Source organism: Melanotaenia boesemani, chromosome 4 (assembly GCF_017639745.1).
Source record: "Melanotaenia boesemani isolate fMelBoe1 chromosome 4, fMelBoe1.pri, whole genome shotgun sequence".
NCBI classification, from domain to species: Eukaryota; Metazoa; Chordata; class Actinopteri; order Atheriniformes; family Melanotaeniidae; genus Melanotaenia; species Melanotaenia boesemani.
Genome location: NC_055685.1, coordinates 32,222,364 through 32,239,223, shown reverse-complemented (window position 1 = coordinate 32,239,223; position 16,860 = coordinate 32,222,364). Strand labels below are relative to the sequence as shown.

The following is a 16,860-nucleotide window of genomic DNA, read 5'->3' as shown; positions in this document are numbered from 1 at the left end:
TAAAGTCTTAAAAACGTAAACATGTATGGGGCAGAGGTCCAAGTCATCTGTAACAGGTACAGATGACACAATGTAAAGCTGTAAAATTCAGCCACTAGAAGGATCTGCCATCATGCAGTTGCGTAATTTATGTGCCATCTTGATTTCTGTGCTCCGTGAACCATATGGCAGCTGCCTGGTAATCCTGTTAATACCTTTTCATTAAACCAGCCATCTCGATGGGGGCTTGTAAAACAAGTAAATACTTTCATACCTTTTATTCCGTAAGGGAGTTGCAGCCTGGATGAGAAAAGGAAATTGTATGTAGAGCTTCAGCAGAACAGGGGGGCTAGATTCTGGATCTTAGAATGGGCTTGGATCTTAACTGGACTCAGAAGGAACTAGTTTCTGACAGCCAGAAAACATAAGACAAAATATTTTTAGTGGCTATAATCTCACAGATTGATTCCATTAGAAACATTCAGTGGATCGTGGTCATGTCAGTCATTATTAACCAGCTAGCTTGCCATTGAATGGTATCAGTTTGCAACTTTCACAAATCAAGTCTCACAAATAACACCTTTAAATAATTTATTTCTACAGACCATATGCAGTGATTAATGTCTTTTAAATAGTGAAATGAACAATCTCTTTCATAGTTTACAGGCAACTGTAAAAAAAAAAAAAAAAGAAAAAGGGATGGTGTTGAAGATCCAGTCTGAAGAAAATGTCAAGGACATAATTTCATTTGCTTCTACCAACTCCAGAGATGACCATTGAAAATGTAAACTATTCACCTGTGTATTTTGGAAAGAGTTATTTTTAAAACAAGTTGACAACATGCTCATCAAAAAGATATGTTAAACTATGGTACATGTTCAGGATTTCAGCAGAGAAAGGTTCAACTCTCAGCTTTTTCATTAGCCCAAAAGCACAATCAAGTCTTAAACTGAAGTGTTAAATCACCAGGAACTTTTTTTCCACAAGCTGTTAGCCCATCTAACAAAACCAACAAAAGATTTCTGGGTAATCGCATTATCCCTCCCTGCAGGGGTTCTTCGCTCTTCTTATGCCAAGGACAAGGTAGTTGAGGAATTTATCTTGCATCGTGCTTTGAATTGTTTTCTTAAACATATATATTTTTGCTGTCTCGTATATCTTTTCCCACAGCAAGACACACTGAAAACGACTCTGGAAACAGGACTCAGGGTTCCTTTAATCCGTTTCACCGAAGTCTTACTGGAATTTACATGACGGCTGCAGAGGACTCCTTTATTGTGTGAATACATCATTTTTAACAATCAAAAGGAAACGGATGATTGCAGTTAAGTTTGGAAAGTGGTGACATAAGTATACAAACCACTGTGATATTACATGAAGTGCAAGACTCACTGCATATCAAGAAAGCGCCTAACATTAACATGAAAAGAACTTCAAGTTTTTAAGTGCTGCATGTATTTAATAGTCTACACAAAGACAGTGATGTAATATTTATCTTTAAACAGAGACAAAGCAATATTTAAAGTTCAACATAAACCAAAAAAAAACTCCTGCTGCGACGTGGCATTGCTACACTTCCTCCTCCTCTGTTGATTTGTCAAAGCTGCTGTCGGTCGCTAAGGTCACAAGGCTCCCTTTGGATTGCGTTGCTTCTCTTCCACACAACAGTCATGGCAACAATAACCATGGAAATACAGTATTAAACACAATGCAAGAAAATAGGAGTAATGCTAAGCATGCGTTTAAGCTTTCAGTGTACAGGACATACATGGTCAATTTTAACTAAGGCAAGTGTACACAGAGCAACGGAGCCCAGCACACACTCCTAGGCAACTCAGTCTTTCATCAAACACTAAAAGCTTCAAGCTTTCTGCATTCACTGATTTTTCATTTTCTTTTGTGTTTGTGTCAAGATTATTTCATCATCTATTTTTTTTTTACTTCTTTACACCCACCTTTTTTGATCATGCACCATGGCTTTCATATTGGTGTACTTTTTTTTCCTATTTTTGTTCAATATACGACGGTAGCTCCATTTAACGGTAAGACTGTAAATTACTTTCAGCCTTTATTACAACAATAATAGTCACATATTGTGTCCTGAGAATTAAAAGGTACAAGAAATAGACAGGTGGAATCATTCAGGTGCGTCAAGGAGCGTAAAAAGACTGAAAGAAAAAAAAAAGCTAGACATATATAAGCAAATTCATAAAATCAGAGAAAATGCTTTTCCCCCTGCTACAGAGTAAAAAACAAAGAAACGCAACATCACTTCAATTTTGGTATTTGTTACTCAACAGCTTCCACTGTTATTATTTAGGTGCACATACGGGCTCTTTAACAGTTAACATCAAGTATAAATTTGGAAACGTGGCAGAAAATTATTTTTCTTTGCATTTTCGCCTTCTCAATTTTTTACATCCAGAATAGTTGACTTGCTGAAAAAAGTTGCACTTTCTGCAACACAAACCCCCGTTTCTTCTAAAAAGAAAAAATATATACTATGGCCATTGTTGATCATTCATACACATAAAATATTTAGCTTTTTAACTATGGTGTGTCTGAACGACCACATGAAACTTAAATATATACGAATTATTGACAACATTAAGCCGGCATTTCTGACCCTTTCGTGTCAGCCTATTGTCAGCATCTTAAGCAAACATTAAGCACTCTTTAAGAAAACTCACTGGAAAATAGATGCATTGACCCTTTAAATAAAGTAAATACTTTTTTTCTCTATTACTTTACTGACATCACAATACTGGAGCAAGTCTTCACAGGAAAATAAACAAATTCGTATTTGTCTGACATAATCTTTTTTTCTCTCTTCTTTTTAATGAAAAGGTGCCATGGCATGTCAAGGAAAAGTCCACAAAGATTGCAAGCAGATCCAGTTTTACAGTCAGTATCTTCCACAGAGATGCACTCATTCTTCCTATTCAGAGACGGCACCTTCTACATTTAACAGATTTAAAAAAATGAATGACGGAGATCTGAATCTAGATTTCCCTCATACATTCTTTTGCTTACTTCACTGAATTCATTACGGTGGGTTCAGTAGCTCTACTTATTCCACATCTGTGAAAAGGGGGGAAAGGGATGCAGCTACAGTAGTTTCATCAATAAACATTCTTTTTCCTTCCATCACAACTTTTTGGAGAGATGTACAACCTAGCTGACTTTGCTTCCCATACTTCAGCCCCTGGCCCCGCTCTGTACCCATCTCAGTGCATTGCCTTTATAGTGACGTGTCCTGGTGGATTGACTGCAGACAGCCCAGCAGCTGGAAATAAGGGCTACCTGGCGATGCCACAGTCTCGAAGACCGACTGGAAAGCCCTGCGATCCAGCTCCTCATCAATCTGGTGTCGATAGAAATCCAAGGCTACCAGGCAGAACAGGTTGACGTCCACAACCTCACAGGAGCCCATGCGGCTGATCACATGCGGCAGGCTGTTTCACAACAAGGGGAGTTAAGAGCAACAAACCTCACAACTGGAAAAGCAGAAAACATTTTTCTCCACATTCACGCCTCTGCTAATAAATTCAAACACTCGACCATTATCCTGTTAACAAGATCTAGCCGGAGTCATGTAAGGATACAGAGCTGAAATCCACTGGGAGGTGGAAGCAGAGACAAAGAAACAAGAAAGGCTCCACATGGCCATGGCCACCGGTGTCCTCTGAGTGAAGTTGGACAAAGACAGCAGCACCCAGTCTCGTACCATGGAAGACTGGCCTGTGGCATGAAGTGTCTGAAAAACCTGAGTATGGATGCAAAGCAGAGAGAGAAGCAGGGAGGAGACCTTATGTGTTTACTAAATTAACTGGAGTGGTTGCAGAAAAAAGTACCATGTGACAGGTCAGAGTTTGATTCGTCTATAAACATCCAGATGGACAGAATACAGCAATAAGTTTTTCTATCATGTCCAGCTGCTGACCTTGTAGACAACAGTGGCCATGAATTGTGGATAAGGCTGCTGATTGGACAGGAACTCTCCAATGACTTTATTCATGACATCCTGTGGTGGAAAGAAGTCATCCAGAAACTGGGGCAGAATCCTCGACACAACCCGAGCCTCACTGGGTAAACCTTTCCTAATCCTGCAGGAACAGGAAACCCAGTAAGGGAAAAACAAAACTTCTTGTCAAAAAAGTCTTTTGCCACTTATTACTCATTTTATGTTCACACCTAGAATGGTCACAGGGCTGGAAATGATCAAAGACAGCTGTTAATAAAAGGTTTTACGTGTAATTATGCATGTAATGTGTGTACCTGTCAAACAGCACAGAGACCCTCTCCATGGCAACAATGATTGACTCGCTGTCAGGGGCCTGTGGGTCAGGGTGGGCAGGACGGCTGGCAGGGCTGGCCTTCTCTTTTCCTGAGGAGAAACCAACATGACCCGCCGTGACGCCCACCGCCTCCGCTACAGCAGAGCCAGAGTCAACCTGACCTCTAACCCCTGTCGCGTCTGAACCCGACGCAAGCACCGCTGAGAAGACGAGAGGAGGGGGTGGCACGGGTTTAATCAGTGGGGTAGAAGTTAAGGGGGTAGTAGGGACACTCATATAACTCGGATTAGAATTTTGTAAACCAAAAAAAAGAACATTGGTCAATTTCTGGAGCTGATATAAGTCAAATTACATTCTTAAGAGGTTTTTACAAATGACTGGTGCTGAAAGTTTTAGAAATTTTCAAAACAATATTTCTTGGGTATAAATTAAGATTAGCATCTCTGTTGATCTGAATGTGCTTTGACTCGCACATCCAGTTTAAAAGAATTAGGCACAAAGTTATAGGTCAGTTTGCATTTGCAGAAGCCAGAGTGTAATATCAGAATCTGAGGGATAGTTCTGAATGAAAAGGAATATATATGCTGTAAGCGAATGGACAATAACACACTAAGTACTGCTTAAGTTAGAGGGGGCGGTATGGGTTAGAGGTAGGGTATAACATTTCTATGACATGCAGGAAGCAAGCAGGCATAGCTAATAATATTTATGATGCAATATGGATCTTAACATTAAAAATCAAGGGCTTAAAAAATGAATTTCTATTATGCTAGAAGACATAACGAAAATAAGCAGCCAAGTGTTGTGTGATATTTAATATTTAAGTTACTTTTCAAACATTGTTAGCAAAGTCTACTGTCAGCAGCGTGCTATGGTATCATGCCATCATGCACAGGCTACAGGGTGAAGATTCCTGTTAATCACTGTGTAATGCATTGGAAGAAATTAAAAATAAATGAAGGTTTTTATATTTTTAGGGGCAGAACTGCCTGAAAATAAGAACATTGTATTTTATTATTAAAATAAAACCAACATCAATTCACCCTGAGCTATAAGCTTTTACTCCAGTGAACAGGATTAATGACTTAAACTGCAAATTGCAGGTTCCCGTATTTTCAAAATATAAACATATTTAGAGAAATGTGAAAAGTCAATCTGTGATTTGATCTCATGCGTTTTTGCACAAAACTCCAATACTAAAACCACTAAATGTAATGCATATCGAAACATTTTTTTTTAAGTCTAAATGTTGCATTTTAAGCTAACAGTGGAGCATCATACTATGCTACACTGATCATAAACCTGTGGTAAAAACTTGTCAGTGAAAAGAGATGGTGGGTCTTGCATGCAATTAGGGTTGAGTATGGGATGAGTGCGCATGAAGAAATGGGTCAGTTTTGCTGTAGCAAAGTGGTTGTGTTAGCAACTGTCCATGGAGATAAGATAGACAGTCAGCTTGAAGCTATAGCGGCTTTGTAGTTGTTTGTAGTCAGCCACAGCAGCAGTAATGGTAACACCAGTCATGATGGTGTACATGCCAGTGTTTAAGCCGACATGCAGCGTTAAGCTATTTAGGTGGATTTAAAGTTAGCATTCACATTAAAGCTTTGCTTACCAGTGTACATGCAGGTGAGCATAAGGCCCAGGGCAGCCATGGCTCTGTGGGGTGATGGCATATTGACTCGGTCCACGCTCAGTTTGACCAGCGATTCTCCATCTACACGTGACAACTGCTCTGACAGCAGGAGACGCTCCAGTCCACGCAACACACAGTGATAGATGATGGAGGGAGTGGAGTCCTCGCTGGCTGACACCATCACACCACATAACTGGGGAAGAAAGAAGCATAAATGTAAGACAAAGAAGAATTTTCTTTAGATTGCTGTTAAGTTCATCATTAACCTTTAAAACTCCAAGCCATTTTTGCTATATTTGGTCTGCCAGTTTTTTAAAAAACACACTCAAAAAAAAGGTCACACTCTACTATTTTGTTGAATCGCCTTTAGCTTTGATTACAGCAGCATTTGCTGTGGTATTTCAATAAGCTTCTGCAATGTCACAAGATTTATTTCCATCCAGTGTTGCATTAACACTGATGAAGCCACTGGGACCCTAAATTGCTCCGATGGGTTATGGTTAGCGCCTCGCATGGCAGCTTCCGCCATCACTGTGTGAATGTGTGTGTGAACGGGTGAATGTGATGTACATTGTAAAGCGCTTTGGGTAAAAGCTCTATATAAATACAGACCATTTACCATTCATTTTTCTTCAAGATCCTGTATTGATAATGAGGGGTCTGACAGCTGCGCTCCAGCACATCCCAAATATTCTCAATGGGGATTCAGGTTTGGACTCGGTGTCCAATCCATGTGTGAAAATTATGCTCCCTGAACCACACTTTCACCATCAGGGAAGAAAGGAAGTCTATTGAATAAATAACCAGGTCGTTCAGTACATTCAGGTAGTCAGCTGACCTCATTCTTTGGACACATAATGTTGCCGAACCTTGCTGAATCTAGACCTGACCAACTGCAGCAACCCCAGATCATAGACTGCCCCCACAGGCTTGTACAGTCGGCACTAGACATGATGGCTGCATCAGTTCTTCTGCCTCTCTTCTTATCCTGATGCTCCCATCACTCTGGAACAGGGTAAATCTGGACTCATCAGACCACATGGACCTTCTTCCACTGATCCAGAGTCCAATCTTTATGCTCCCTAGCAAACTGATGCTTTTTTGTCCTGTTAGCTTCACTGATAAGTGGTTTTCTTATGGCTACACAGCTTTTTTGTCCCAATCCCCTGAGTTCCCTTTGCATTGTGTGTGTGGAAATGTTCTTACTGAGTTCTGTTTTTTTTTTTTGTTGTTGTTGTTGTTTGTTTTTTTTCCAGATTTGATTTCACCAAATGTTTAAATGATTGCTAATCACAATCATTCAGGATTTTTTTCCAACCACATTTCTTCCTCAAAGACGACGGTTCCCCACTATCCTTCCAGTTTTTAATAGTGTGCTGGACAGTTCATTTCAGACAGAGAACTTTATGGTCACTTTTTGATCTTTGGCTCCTCCTGATTTTACTGTCAATTCAAACTATTTAATTAGTGGAAAGTTTGACAGGAAGTGAGTGACTTCATAAATTCTGAGTGGAAAAAAAAGGTCTCTTAGCAACATGGTGGTGATAGCAATCTTTTTATATTAATAAAACCTTCTAAATGATCATGTTATCATGGATTACTCATTGTGGACTTATTAAGAGTTCGAATAAACACTACCTTTCCAACCGGACTGTAAACCTCCTGGACAGGATATAAATATCTGGAAAACTTCTGTAGATCACCTAAAGGGTAAGCTATTGATCACAATTTACCCCACAAACGGCTGACAATATAAGTGATAGTGCTCAGAGCCACCGGCAGTTTAATGAAGTTTTAATGGTTAATATGAAGAAGACTCATCTTATTAAAAAAAACAAAAAAGAAAACATTACGTTATAAATATGACTTACCTGTATTACTCCAGCCATAAACTCTGGTCCTACATCCAGAGGGTAGTTCTCCATCATATAGAAGGCTACTGCACACATCACCAACACATGCTGCTGGTTATGCAGGTTCACACAACTGCAGAATAGAAACAGAACAAACAGAGCATGACCATACCTAAACACAGATAAATAGAAGTGCCAGTAGCTGTGTTTCTGAGAAGTCATGGGTAGCACCTGCTGGTCAGTAGAAGCACTACATTCTTGTTTGCATTATATTGACTCATTAAGCCGTGTAAAAAACTAATTGAACATAAATCCTCTTAAACTGCAGGGGGGACTGACATTAAACATAGTGGCTCCATGTGGCTTTTTCATCATCACTTTAACTAATTAGCTGATGACCTGAGGTCAGTGACGTGTCTGAGACGAGAGGAGAGCGATACTCACTGAGCAATAGCCCGGAGGTTTGACAGAAGGTACTCTGACACTGTAGGGATGAGCTGTTTGGCAGTGTCATCCAGTAGGTCACACTCCAACACATACAATACTCCATGCAGGGCACCCATCCGGCTGGGCAGGTGGGTGCTGCGCAGAGTTGTCTCCAACAGACGACACACAGGCTCAGCTATTACTTTGTCCTAGAAATTAACATTAGCAGTTTTTATACTAGTTCAAGCATCAGTTTAGCAGCATACTACTGTTCCCACAAACATGTTTTCAGCTTCACTCACCATGCCCAACACAGCAGCAGCCTTACAAATAGCAGGCACCAGGTACTGATTCAGGATCTCATCCTCTGGTGGGTGAAGCTTCTGTAGTTCCATTAGGGTGGAGAACATCATATCAAACTGGTTCCTCTCTGTGAACAGGTCCGACACTGCCAGCAGCTACAGAGTATGATGAAGGGCGAAATAATTAGAGCTGGCCTTGGTTATAGCTCCATTCATCCAAGACCACTTCAAGTACCTTTTTTCTAATAGAAAAGTCTGTATTAATTTCAATGTGTCTGAATCTAAATTTGATGGGACATTCGAGTATTTTATTGTTAGCTAGGGTTAAGTGTTGGAATTCAAAGAATGGTAGGCAATTCCTTGACAATGCAGATGTACAGGTGAGATGATGAGTGAACTTGTCCATGACAGCTTACCGATCGGACGACTTCACTGATGAGGATAGTCGGGGTCCTCCTGTTACTTAGAGAGCCAGGGATCAGCCATTGGCTGTAGAGCTCCAAGAGAAACTGGGAACATGAATGTATATCCACACCAGCACGGTGCTTCCTGAAAACACACATTTAGTAGATTAGGGTGTGTATATGCATATCTTAGGCCTAGTACACACAAAGTTTTTATCAATCTGATGAGATTTTTTATCTGGTCGAGACTTCTCACGTGAAGAGAAAAAAAGATCAGGCATGTAACAGTTTTAAACCTACTGTGTTTGGTGTGCTCAAATAATCTCATCACAGCACAACACACACACACATAACGATTCTGTCCTGCAGCTGATCTATAATCTAGTCCTCTGAGCCAGAAATCTCACGTGACCAAACGTCATCTAACAAAAACGAAAAGAAAAGAAGAACCATAGCAACAACCCGCAAAAAAAAAGGAAGAAAGATGGCAACAACTGGTAAACACAACACCCAGCATGGAAGAGGATATACAGGACGAGGAAATGATGGTGGTCTTGGGACTATTGTTAACAGGAAAAGCCAGAACTGAAAAAAAACATAATAATAATAATAACACACTGGAGACGGCGTGAACACGGACTTTATGTCCTTCCTGGCTCCCCAGTCAGCTCGCTCTCTGATTGGCTACATTCCGTTCCACATCTTAATCCACACAGTCACAACAACGTTTAATATTTTCGATTGTCGGCCACGACCTGATTCAGAGCCGATTATCAGGATGAATTTTAACACACCTCAGACCAAATGATAATTGCATAGGAAAATCTTATAAGACTCAAAATAATCGGTCGTTTGCCGTCCTTGGTCGAGAAGAGACAAAATCAGGACAAAAACAGCCCGATAATCTTTATGTGTGTACCTGGTATAGGAGTACTGTGGTTATTGTCTGACCTTGAGTTTATTGGAGATAAAGGTGGGGAGGCTGGTGCTGGTGTCTCTGCCTCATCTTCTTCATCCTCACCCCATTCTTCCTCCCTTAAAGGTGTGATGTTGTTACCCAACCACACTGAATGGATCGAAACCTGGAATGATGTGCCAAATAAAACAAAATACACATTAGTTAATGATATTGACAAGTTCATTCGATATCTTATTTCTCAAGAATCACTTTCATTTTTCTCCTGCCTCTCGTACCTGCCCCAGTTTGTAATCCATGTTTCCCAACTCCCTCTCTGTATTAATCTGAAGTAGCAGTTTCTCATGGCTGATCAGCGTACCTGCTAAAACAAACAGGGAGGGAAATGTACTCTGTAATCTCCAATAGTTCACACAAGTTGCAGGTATCTGGGATTAATGGTTAAAGGAGAGAATGTGGCTTTTCTGTTACCTGCAGAGGCCGCTGACAGTGAGGGCACAGGGTCCCAGGCATGGTATGGATGATGCGTATTAACATTGTCCCTCTTTGACACAAGAGCCTGAATCTCTCTCTCGACCTCGCCCCTAATCACTGCCAGTTTCCTTCCAAACCTACACACACACACAAAAAGACACTTAAATTCTATCCATCATATGCTTATTTTAGGTGGCAACTCGGTACAAAGATAGTGGCTGCATAGCTACCGTGTTTCCAAAGCTTTGAGACTCTTGTTGCGGGGCTGCTGTTCCAGACAGCTGACTGCAGGGTTTCCAGCAGTGGGCAGGGTCATGGCACTCAGCACCAGGCTGGTGATGGCCTGAACTGCCAGCACATTTAACTGAGTACGCTCCAAATCCTCCTTGAGACAAAAGGACGGAGGGGAAAAAAAAGAGTGGGTGGAGAAATATTTAAAGATGTTAAAAAAAGAAAAGAATGTAACTTTAGATTATTGCCCAGCGAATATGAATAACCAGCACCATGTTTTATGAGATAAAGACCCCAGGTGTTGCAATGAGGAAATTTTAATCCACAGCTTTAAATAGTAAGTCATATGGCCAGTGCTTTTTGGGGGGCAGGATTTATATGATCGAGCACAAGAGTTAAGTTTTCTGCAATATTTGAGTCAAATAGCCACAGGAATAATAGCTCTGCTCACTATTACAGGTCTGTAGGATAATCACGTCCCGCTGTATACTACACTACATCACAATGAAATGTATGTATCATGTGTGTGATCATTTATTACCAAACTGTATCACTTATAATATAGGAAAAACAGGTTTTAGTGCACATATTTTAATTTCTTTTGGCATTTTTCCTCATCTGTCTAACCTCTGGACAGATGACCTCTTAGTCTCATGCCTTTTTGTGGCCATTTTCAGGCATTTACCTATAAATTAAGGACAGCTAGCATGTCCTTCCAAGATACCAAGAGATCAGTATTCATCTAAGAGCAAAAATCAAACAATTTTGATGTCTTATAACCCCTTTGTGAATCTGGCATAGTTTAGGAACAACTTCAGAAAGAATTTAAGGTTTTTAATTAGATATTGATGGATGAGGCACCATGTTCTCAGGGATAAAATTGGGACCAAGAGTCATGGGATAGGGTCCCTCAACCTGGCCTTCACACAAACTGTGTTGAATATTTTGAAACTTTAGAGCAGGCCACTAGATTTGCAGTTATACTCTGCACAGTATGGCCTAGGTAGGTCATTTGAACACGGGGAAGCCTGTCTCACAGCTGCAACAATCACATCTTCCTGGTTACAGGCAAAGAGAAAAACCATAAGAAGCATGGTCACTAGTGCCTCAGGAAACCCTGCACTGACGTGGGTCAGACAGACTTAAAACAAATGTTTTTATTGGGCATTTATTTATATATTATCAAACAATGTGGTTACCCAACATCCCCTGTGATAGGCCCATTAACATTGCAGTGTGACAAATTTGCGGTTATTGTCACAGCCCTGATCCAGATGTTTACTGTTGTGTGTATACCTCTTGTTGTGTCTCCTCCTCCTGGTCCATAGTTATGGGCTGGGTGACCAGCACCCCAAGCAGAGTGGCCCAGGTCTCTTCAAACTGAGTTCTGCTACTCCAACCTAAATACACAACAAGCAGCCCAAAGGTGAGAAAATGTTTCACATAAAAACACAAAAACATGTCATTTATATTAAATAAATAAATAAAAAAAAATCAAAAGTGGGATCAGTGTTATGAAAATTAGGGAAAAGTTTATTTAGAAGTGTGTGTGTGCGTGTGTGTATTTCTGTACCGAGTGTATTGATTCGGTACAGAAACTCCCTGAAGACATCCTTTTCCTGCAGAAAGTCCACAGGGATCTCAGGCAGCGTTGTACCATACTCTCCTCCTGGCTGAGGGGACCAGCCCAGTTTCCAAACCTACATAGCATTTGAGGAAAAAAAAAAACAAATACTTTCATAAGTCTAAAATTCAAGCAATATTTATTATCATTATTTATGCCAAACACTAACCAGTGGAGGTACTCGGGTGTAGCTGTTGACCAGAGGCAGTCGTGACAGACTGATGATAATGTTGCGCAATGTTGGTGTGAGAAAAGCAGGAAATGCCCTGTTTCTTGGGTGACCCAAGGAAATGACGCTCTGCAAACCTTCCACTAATTCTGCCATGATCTCACATGCTTGCCATTCACACATGTCTGGAACAGAAGACATCTCTTTAAGCTTTTAACTAAGCACAACCCAGACAACCAAAGAAAAAAATTTAAATTAAAAAAGAAATTGCACAGTTAGCATCTAGTGGAGCACTGTAATTCTAAAATTACACATTAACAGCACATGTATGCTATTTTAAAACAAATTCTCACTGTTGACATGTCCTGAGTCCACTTGGTCTTCATCAGCATCTCTTTCTCCTTTTGCCTTTTTCTTCTCTGGGTGCAGGAGCCGGTCACCAGGACTCACAGCAACTGGAACACAAAGGCATAAAAAACAATCAGCAAAAAAAATGATCGAAGTTTTAAGTCTATGAGTAGTTGTAAAATTTTATCAAACTCAATAGGATATATGCAAATATCATCCTCCTTACCTGCCAGAATAATGAGGCGTAGGCAGTAAATGAGGGAGCAAGTGTGTGTGGTATACTCAGGAGTGGAGAGCTTGTTCCAAACGCAGGGCTGCTGCAGTGCCAGACACAGACAGGACAGAGCCCACTGAAGGTCCACACTCAGAGGCAAATGGTCCTGGAGCAGGCGCCACACCACAACCTGGTTCACACATGGGTAAAAGAATAATGTATTTAGGTTATTATATTACAAACAAGATCATTGTAATCTTTATAATGTGATCATCTCAGATTACTTTGATTTAAATTATCTGTAAGTGACAAACATCAAGAGCATTTAAGACTACAATACTTTCAAAGTTTGGTCTTTTACCTCAGTGGCAGTGCAGGTAAAAGTGGTGATGAGGTGCTCCTTGTCAGGGGGAATATGTAAAGATGAAGGAAGCTGGCACACACTTAGCAAATATTGAGACAGAGCTCTGCAGAGTGACAAAACCTTGGGGTAGAAACCAGGTGCATCTAGAGGACAATGGAACATACCAAGTTACAAATAAAAAAACGTAAAAACGAAAAATCTGAAAAATTAAAATACCTCTTACAAGAGTCTGACCACAGTATAAAAAAATTACAGGAGGAAATAGTGTCTACATCTAGTAATTCTTACTATACACTACACCCAGCTGGTCCCAGTAGGGCTGGGGTTGGGGAGGTGGCAGGAAAGATTGGTGTGGGTCAGGAAGGGACCCAGTGATCCCTGCCAGTTGCTCAAGGGTCACCTGCAGGGTTGTTTCCAACAAAAGAGACCCCTGACCCCGTGCTAACCTCTGCACTCCCATGCTGAGGCATGGACACAACAGGCTTAAGTTGAAATCCTGCAAAGCGTGAACAGTTTACATGTAACACTGGTTGAAATTATTCAACATCTTCCAATTTTTAGAAAAATCTATTAATTTAAGAACATTTAAGTAGCAGTGTGTATTCACCATGCAGAGCTGCATGTAAAAAAATTTTTAACAGAAGCCGGTGCTCATACTGAAGCAGGCTGTCTGTATCACCATTACCTTGCAGCTCATAACACTGAAGAGGTCAGCAGGAGGTAGTTTAGTGAGAAGTTCTGTTGTCTCCAATAAGGAAACATCACCACGAAGACAGCACTGAGACTTGACCAGAGCCACATACCATTCCTAAATACAATTTAAAGCAAAAACATTTAATTTACTTTCCCCAAAAAGAAAGGCTGAGCAAACATTTACTAAAACCTTTTTTATACTACTAAGATTTGTTTTTTTAGGTTGGCATGTAGAGTGCAAAGTCCAAAAATCTTTAAATCCTCACCTTATCTGCAATAACCAGTTCAGGGGCAGGGGGTGGATCCCCATCTAAGGGGTGTGATGTAACTGGAGGGGTTGGGCTACTGGTGTCTGCGACAGTGGCTCTGAACCTGTCCAGCAGGGAGTAGAACCGCTGATGCCTGTCACATAAACAGAAAAAAAAAAAAAGAGTCCTGATCATTGAAAAGAAAAACTCAGTAACTTGTTGACTCAGAAATATCAGACAACCATAAGATGAAAAACTCCACAACACTAAAAATTACAAAAACAGTTACCTTTGAGCCAGGCCACTGGTCTGGAGGTATTCTTGAATCCTCTCTAGTTCCTCCAAAGGCAGTTGTGCTATACTATTCTGGAGGGTGAAAGACAAAAAGAAACATCTTTTCAAAAATTTGGATCTTGATAAAATCGCTACTCATGAAAACCAAACCATCCTTTAGTTTGGTTTTTATTAGGCTCATAAACTAGCAACAGCTAGACCATTTATCCCATGTGCTGTTCACAGGCAAACATCCATGTAAAAGTAAAATTCACACCATATTAAACTGTACCTGTAGTGTCTCAGCCAGCAACATCTCGACTCTGCGACACGCCAGCGTGTCCACCATGCGAGCCAAAACCCTGAAGGGTGTGTTGATCAGCTTGTCCACATAAAGCATCAGCAGAGACCCAGACTGACTGAGGTGGATGCCTTCCAAACACTGTAAAGTTTTCTTTAGCATTGTGGGCTACAAAAGTAGACATTACAAGTATTAGAGGGGTGGGAGGACTTCAGGACAGAAATAAATGCTAAATATAAGTATTTGGCTAAATCTTAACTGGTTAAAAATTTATTCATAGAACAGCAGAACAGAAAATTAAAATTTCAGCTTACAGTTGTGAGATTGTCGCAGCGGGACTGGATGGCTTGAATGAAGAGGCCGCTAGCAGCTGAGTTGCGGTGGACAGCGCTGATAAAATCCTGCACTGGGGGCTCATGGGAAAGGCTGATGAGGTCACGAACATGGTTGACAATGAGCCATGTCAGATGTTCCGAGTCATGGAGGTTCTGACACTAAAGGCAAGAGGGACAATAGATAAGTCAAGAATCCCAAAAAGCTAATCTAACATATTTTAGGGTATATTGCATAGTCCATGGGAATCAGTTTGATTGGGCAGGACATTAAAAAAAGAAAATTCGGCATCCTCCTTTGGTTTGCTTTCACACTGTACTTTTGGACAATGTTAAGCATTTACAACAATTTGGGCAGCAGTGGCTCAGGTGGTAGAGCGGGCTGCCCAATAACTGGAAGGTTGGCAGTACGAACCCACTTCCCCAGTCGAACTGTTGTCGTGACCTTAGGCAAGACACTCCAGTGTCAGCGTGGTGTTTGCATGTATATAAATGTTCAGTGGTGGTCAAAGAGGCCGTTGGCGCAGATTGGCTGCCAGGTTTCGGTCGGTCTGCCACCAGGGTTACTATCACGAAGTATGAATGAGTAGTGAATAAATAATGGATTCACTGTAAAGCGCTTTGAGTGCCTTAGAAAGTAGTAAATAAATCGTAAATAAATAAATATTAACTGCTCACGAGGGTGATTTTCCCTGAAAAAACTACTAAATACGAAGAAGAAAATCCAGCTCATTGATTGGCCAGGACCAAAAGTGGTTCCCATTTATTTTTGGCATTTAAACCTAATACAGTTTTCACAAGAATCTGTCCAGTATGAGCAGCAGGAAAGGCTGCTAGCTGTCCAGCATGTTGGCTATAATGCGCCTTTCATCACTGGATGGTCAGTTAGCTTTAACACCGCATGCGAACCGCAGCAGGGTTCACTTGCAAGTGAAACGAGACCACAAGTTTTCTTCTTTGGTCCGCAAATGAGCCTTCACACTGCTCCAAACAAATCATATTATACGTAGAAGCAGACCAGGGTTTGTTTAAAGCTGACCAAACAGCATCAGTGTGAAAGTGTCCTTAGTGTTGTGCTCCAGAGCGCTTCAGTTTTGGACACGTGTTCTGGTGCTTTGAGGTTCATCCTTGTAGTTCCAAGCAGATTTCTTTCTCAGTAAAGTAGTATTACTATTATTGGAAACCTTTCAAATTTTAATTTTCAACATGTTTAACAAAAACTTCCAACTTAGAACAATGTTATTGTGGTGTAGTTAATAATCACTTTAACAGGATGAGCTCACTGTGCAGTTAAACAATCTTACCACATAGTCACAGAAGAGGATTAAGGCTCCCCTGCGTACGATCTCTCTGTTGACCATTGCTAACCGAGACTCAGGCTTGTCTTCTTCGCCTTCCCCTGAGGAATGAGGACTTAGCAGCTTTGTGGAGGAGAGACTGTGTCCTCTGATAGGAGGAAAAATACAGAAATGGATTTGTAGGAAGTGCAGTAATTTGGCACAAGTTTGTTCTGATGTGTATCACTCAGTTTTTACCTGGGTGTCTGATGAACCTCGGCCCACCAAGAGTAGTTGGTGTAGTTGATAATAAGGAGGACTTGACACCAGAGAAGTACCAGGGATGGGTGGGTGGTGACGAGGCACTGCACCATGCTATTCAGTCCCTCTAGGGAGTAGAAACTGGCGTCAGTACCGGTCTGTCCAGCACCATTCTCACCCTTCAGGAGTCGGCTGGCTGCAGCTGTGATCCTGCGAAACATTCCTGACAGAAAGAAG

General features: G+C 40.9%; 1 protein-coding gene across 7 annotated transcripts in view; it reads right to left on the bottom strand.

The window, feature by feature from the left end:
- Nucleotides 1-557: 557 nt before the first annotated feature.
- The window catches only part of htt (huntingtin), a 38,943-nt gene continuing 22,640 nt past the window's right edge, over nt 558-16,860 (bottom strand). For 3 of the 7 annotated variants that reach the window (XM_041982928.1, XM_041982930.1, XM_041982934.1), the window contains 27 exons: nt 16,621-16,846; nt 16,390-16,531; nt 15,068-15,247; nt 14,745-14,921; nt 14,469-14,545; nt 14,198-14,333; nt 13,924-14,046; nt 13,527-13,734; nt 13,236-13,381; nt 12,887-13,064; nt 12,666-12,767; nt 12,313-12,497; nt 12,093-12,219; nt 11,816-11,919; nt 10,519-10,673; nt 10,286-10,425; nt 10,093-10,178; nt 9,850-9,980; nt 8,911-9,043; nt 8,495-8,650; nt 8,211-8,401; nt 7,785-7,899; nt 5,893-6,106; nt 4,258-4,477; nt 3,923-4,085; nt 3,585-3,745; nt 558-3,434 (listed from right to left, as the gene is read on the bottom strand). In XM_041982928.1, coding sequence (XP_041838862.1) covers nt 3,221-3,434; nt 3,585-3,745; nt 3,923-4,085; nt 4,258-4,477; nt 5,893-6,106; nt 7,785-7,899; nt 8,211-8,401; nt 8,495-8,650; nt 8,911-9,043; nt 9,850-9,980; nt 10,093-10,178; nt 10,286-10,425; nt 10,519-10,673; nt 11,816-11,919; nt 12,093-12,219; nt 12,313-12,497; nt 12,666-12,767; nt 12,887-13,064; nt 13,236-13,381; nt 13,527-13,734; nt 13,924-14,046; nt 14,198-14,333; nt 14,469-14,545; nt 14,745-14,921; nt 15,068-15,247; nt 16,390-16,531; nt 16,621-16,846 — 4,190 coding nt within the window. In that variant the 3' untranslated portion in view covers nt 558-3,220. The remainder of the gene's footprint in view (nt 3,435-3,584; nt 3,746-3,922; nt 4,086-4,257; nt 4,478-5,892; nt 6,107-7,784; nt 7,900-8,210; nt 8,402-8,494; nt 8,651-8,910; nt 9,044-9,849; nt 9,981-10,092; nt 10,179-10,285; nt 10,426-10,518; nt 10,674-11,815; nt 11,920-12,092; nt 12,220-12,312; nt 12,498-12,665; nt 12,768-12,886; nt 13,065-13,235; nt 13,382-13,526; nt 13,735-13,923; nt 14,047-14,197; nt 14,334-14,468; nt 14,546-14,744; nt 14,922-15,067; nt 15,248-16,389; nt 16,532-16,620; nt 16,847-16,860) is intronic. The other 4 variants (XM_041982929.1, XM_041982935.1, XM_041982932.1 and 1 more) reach the window with 3 other exon arrangements.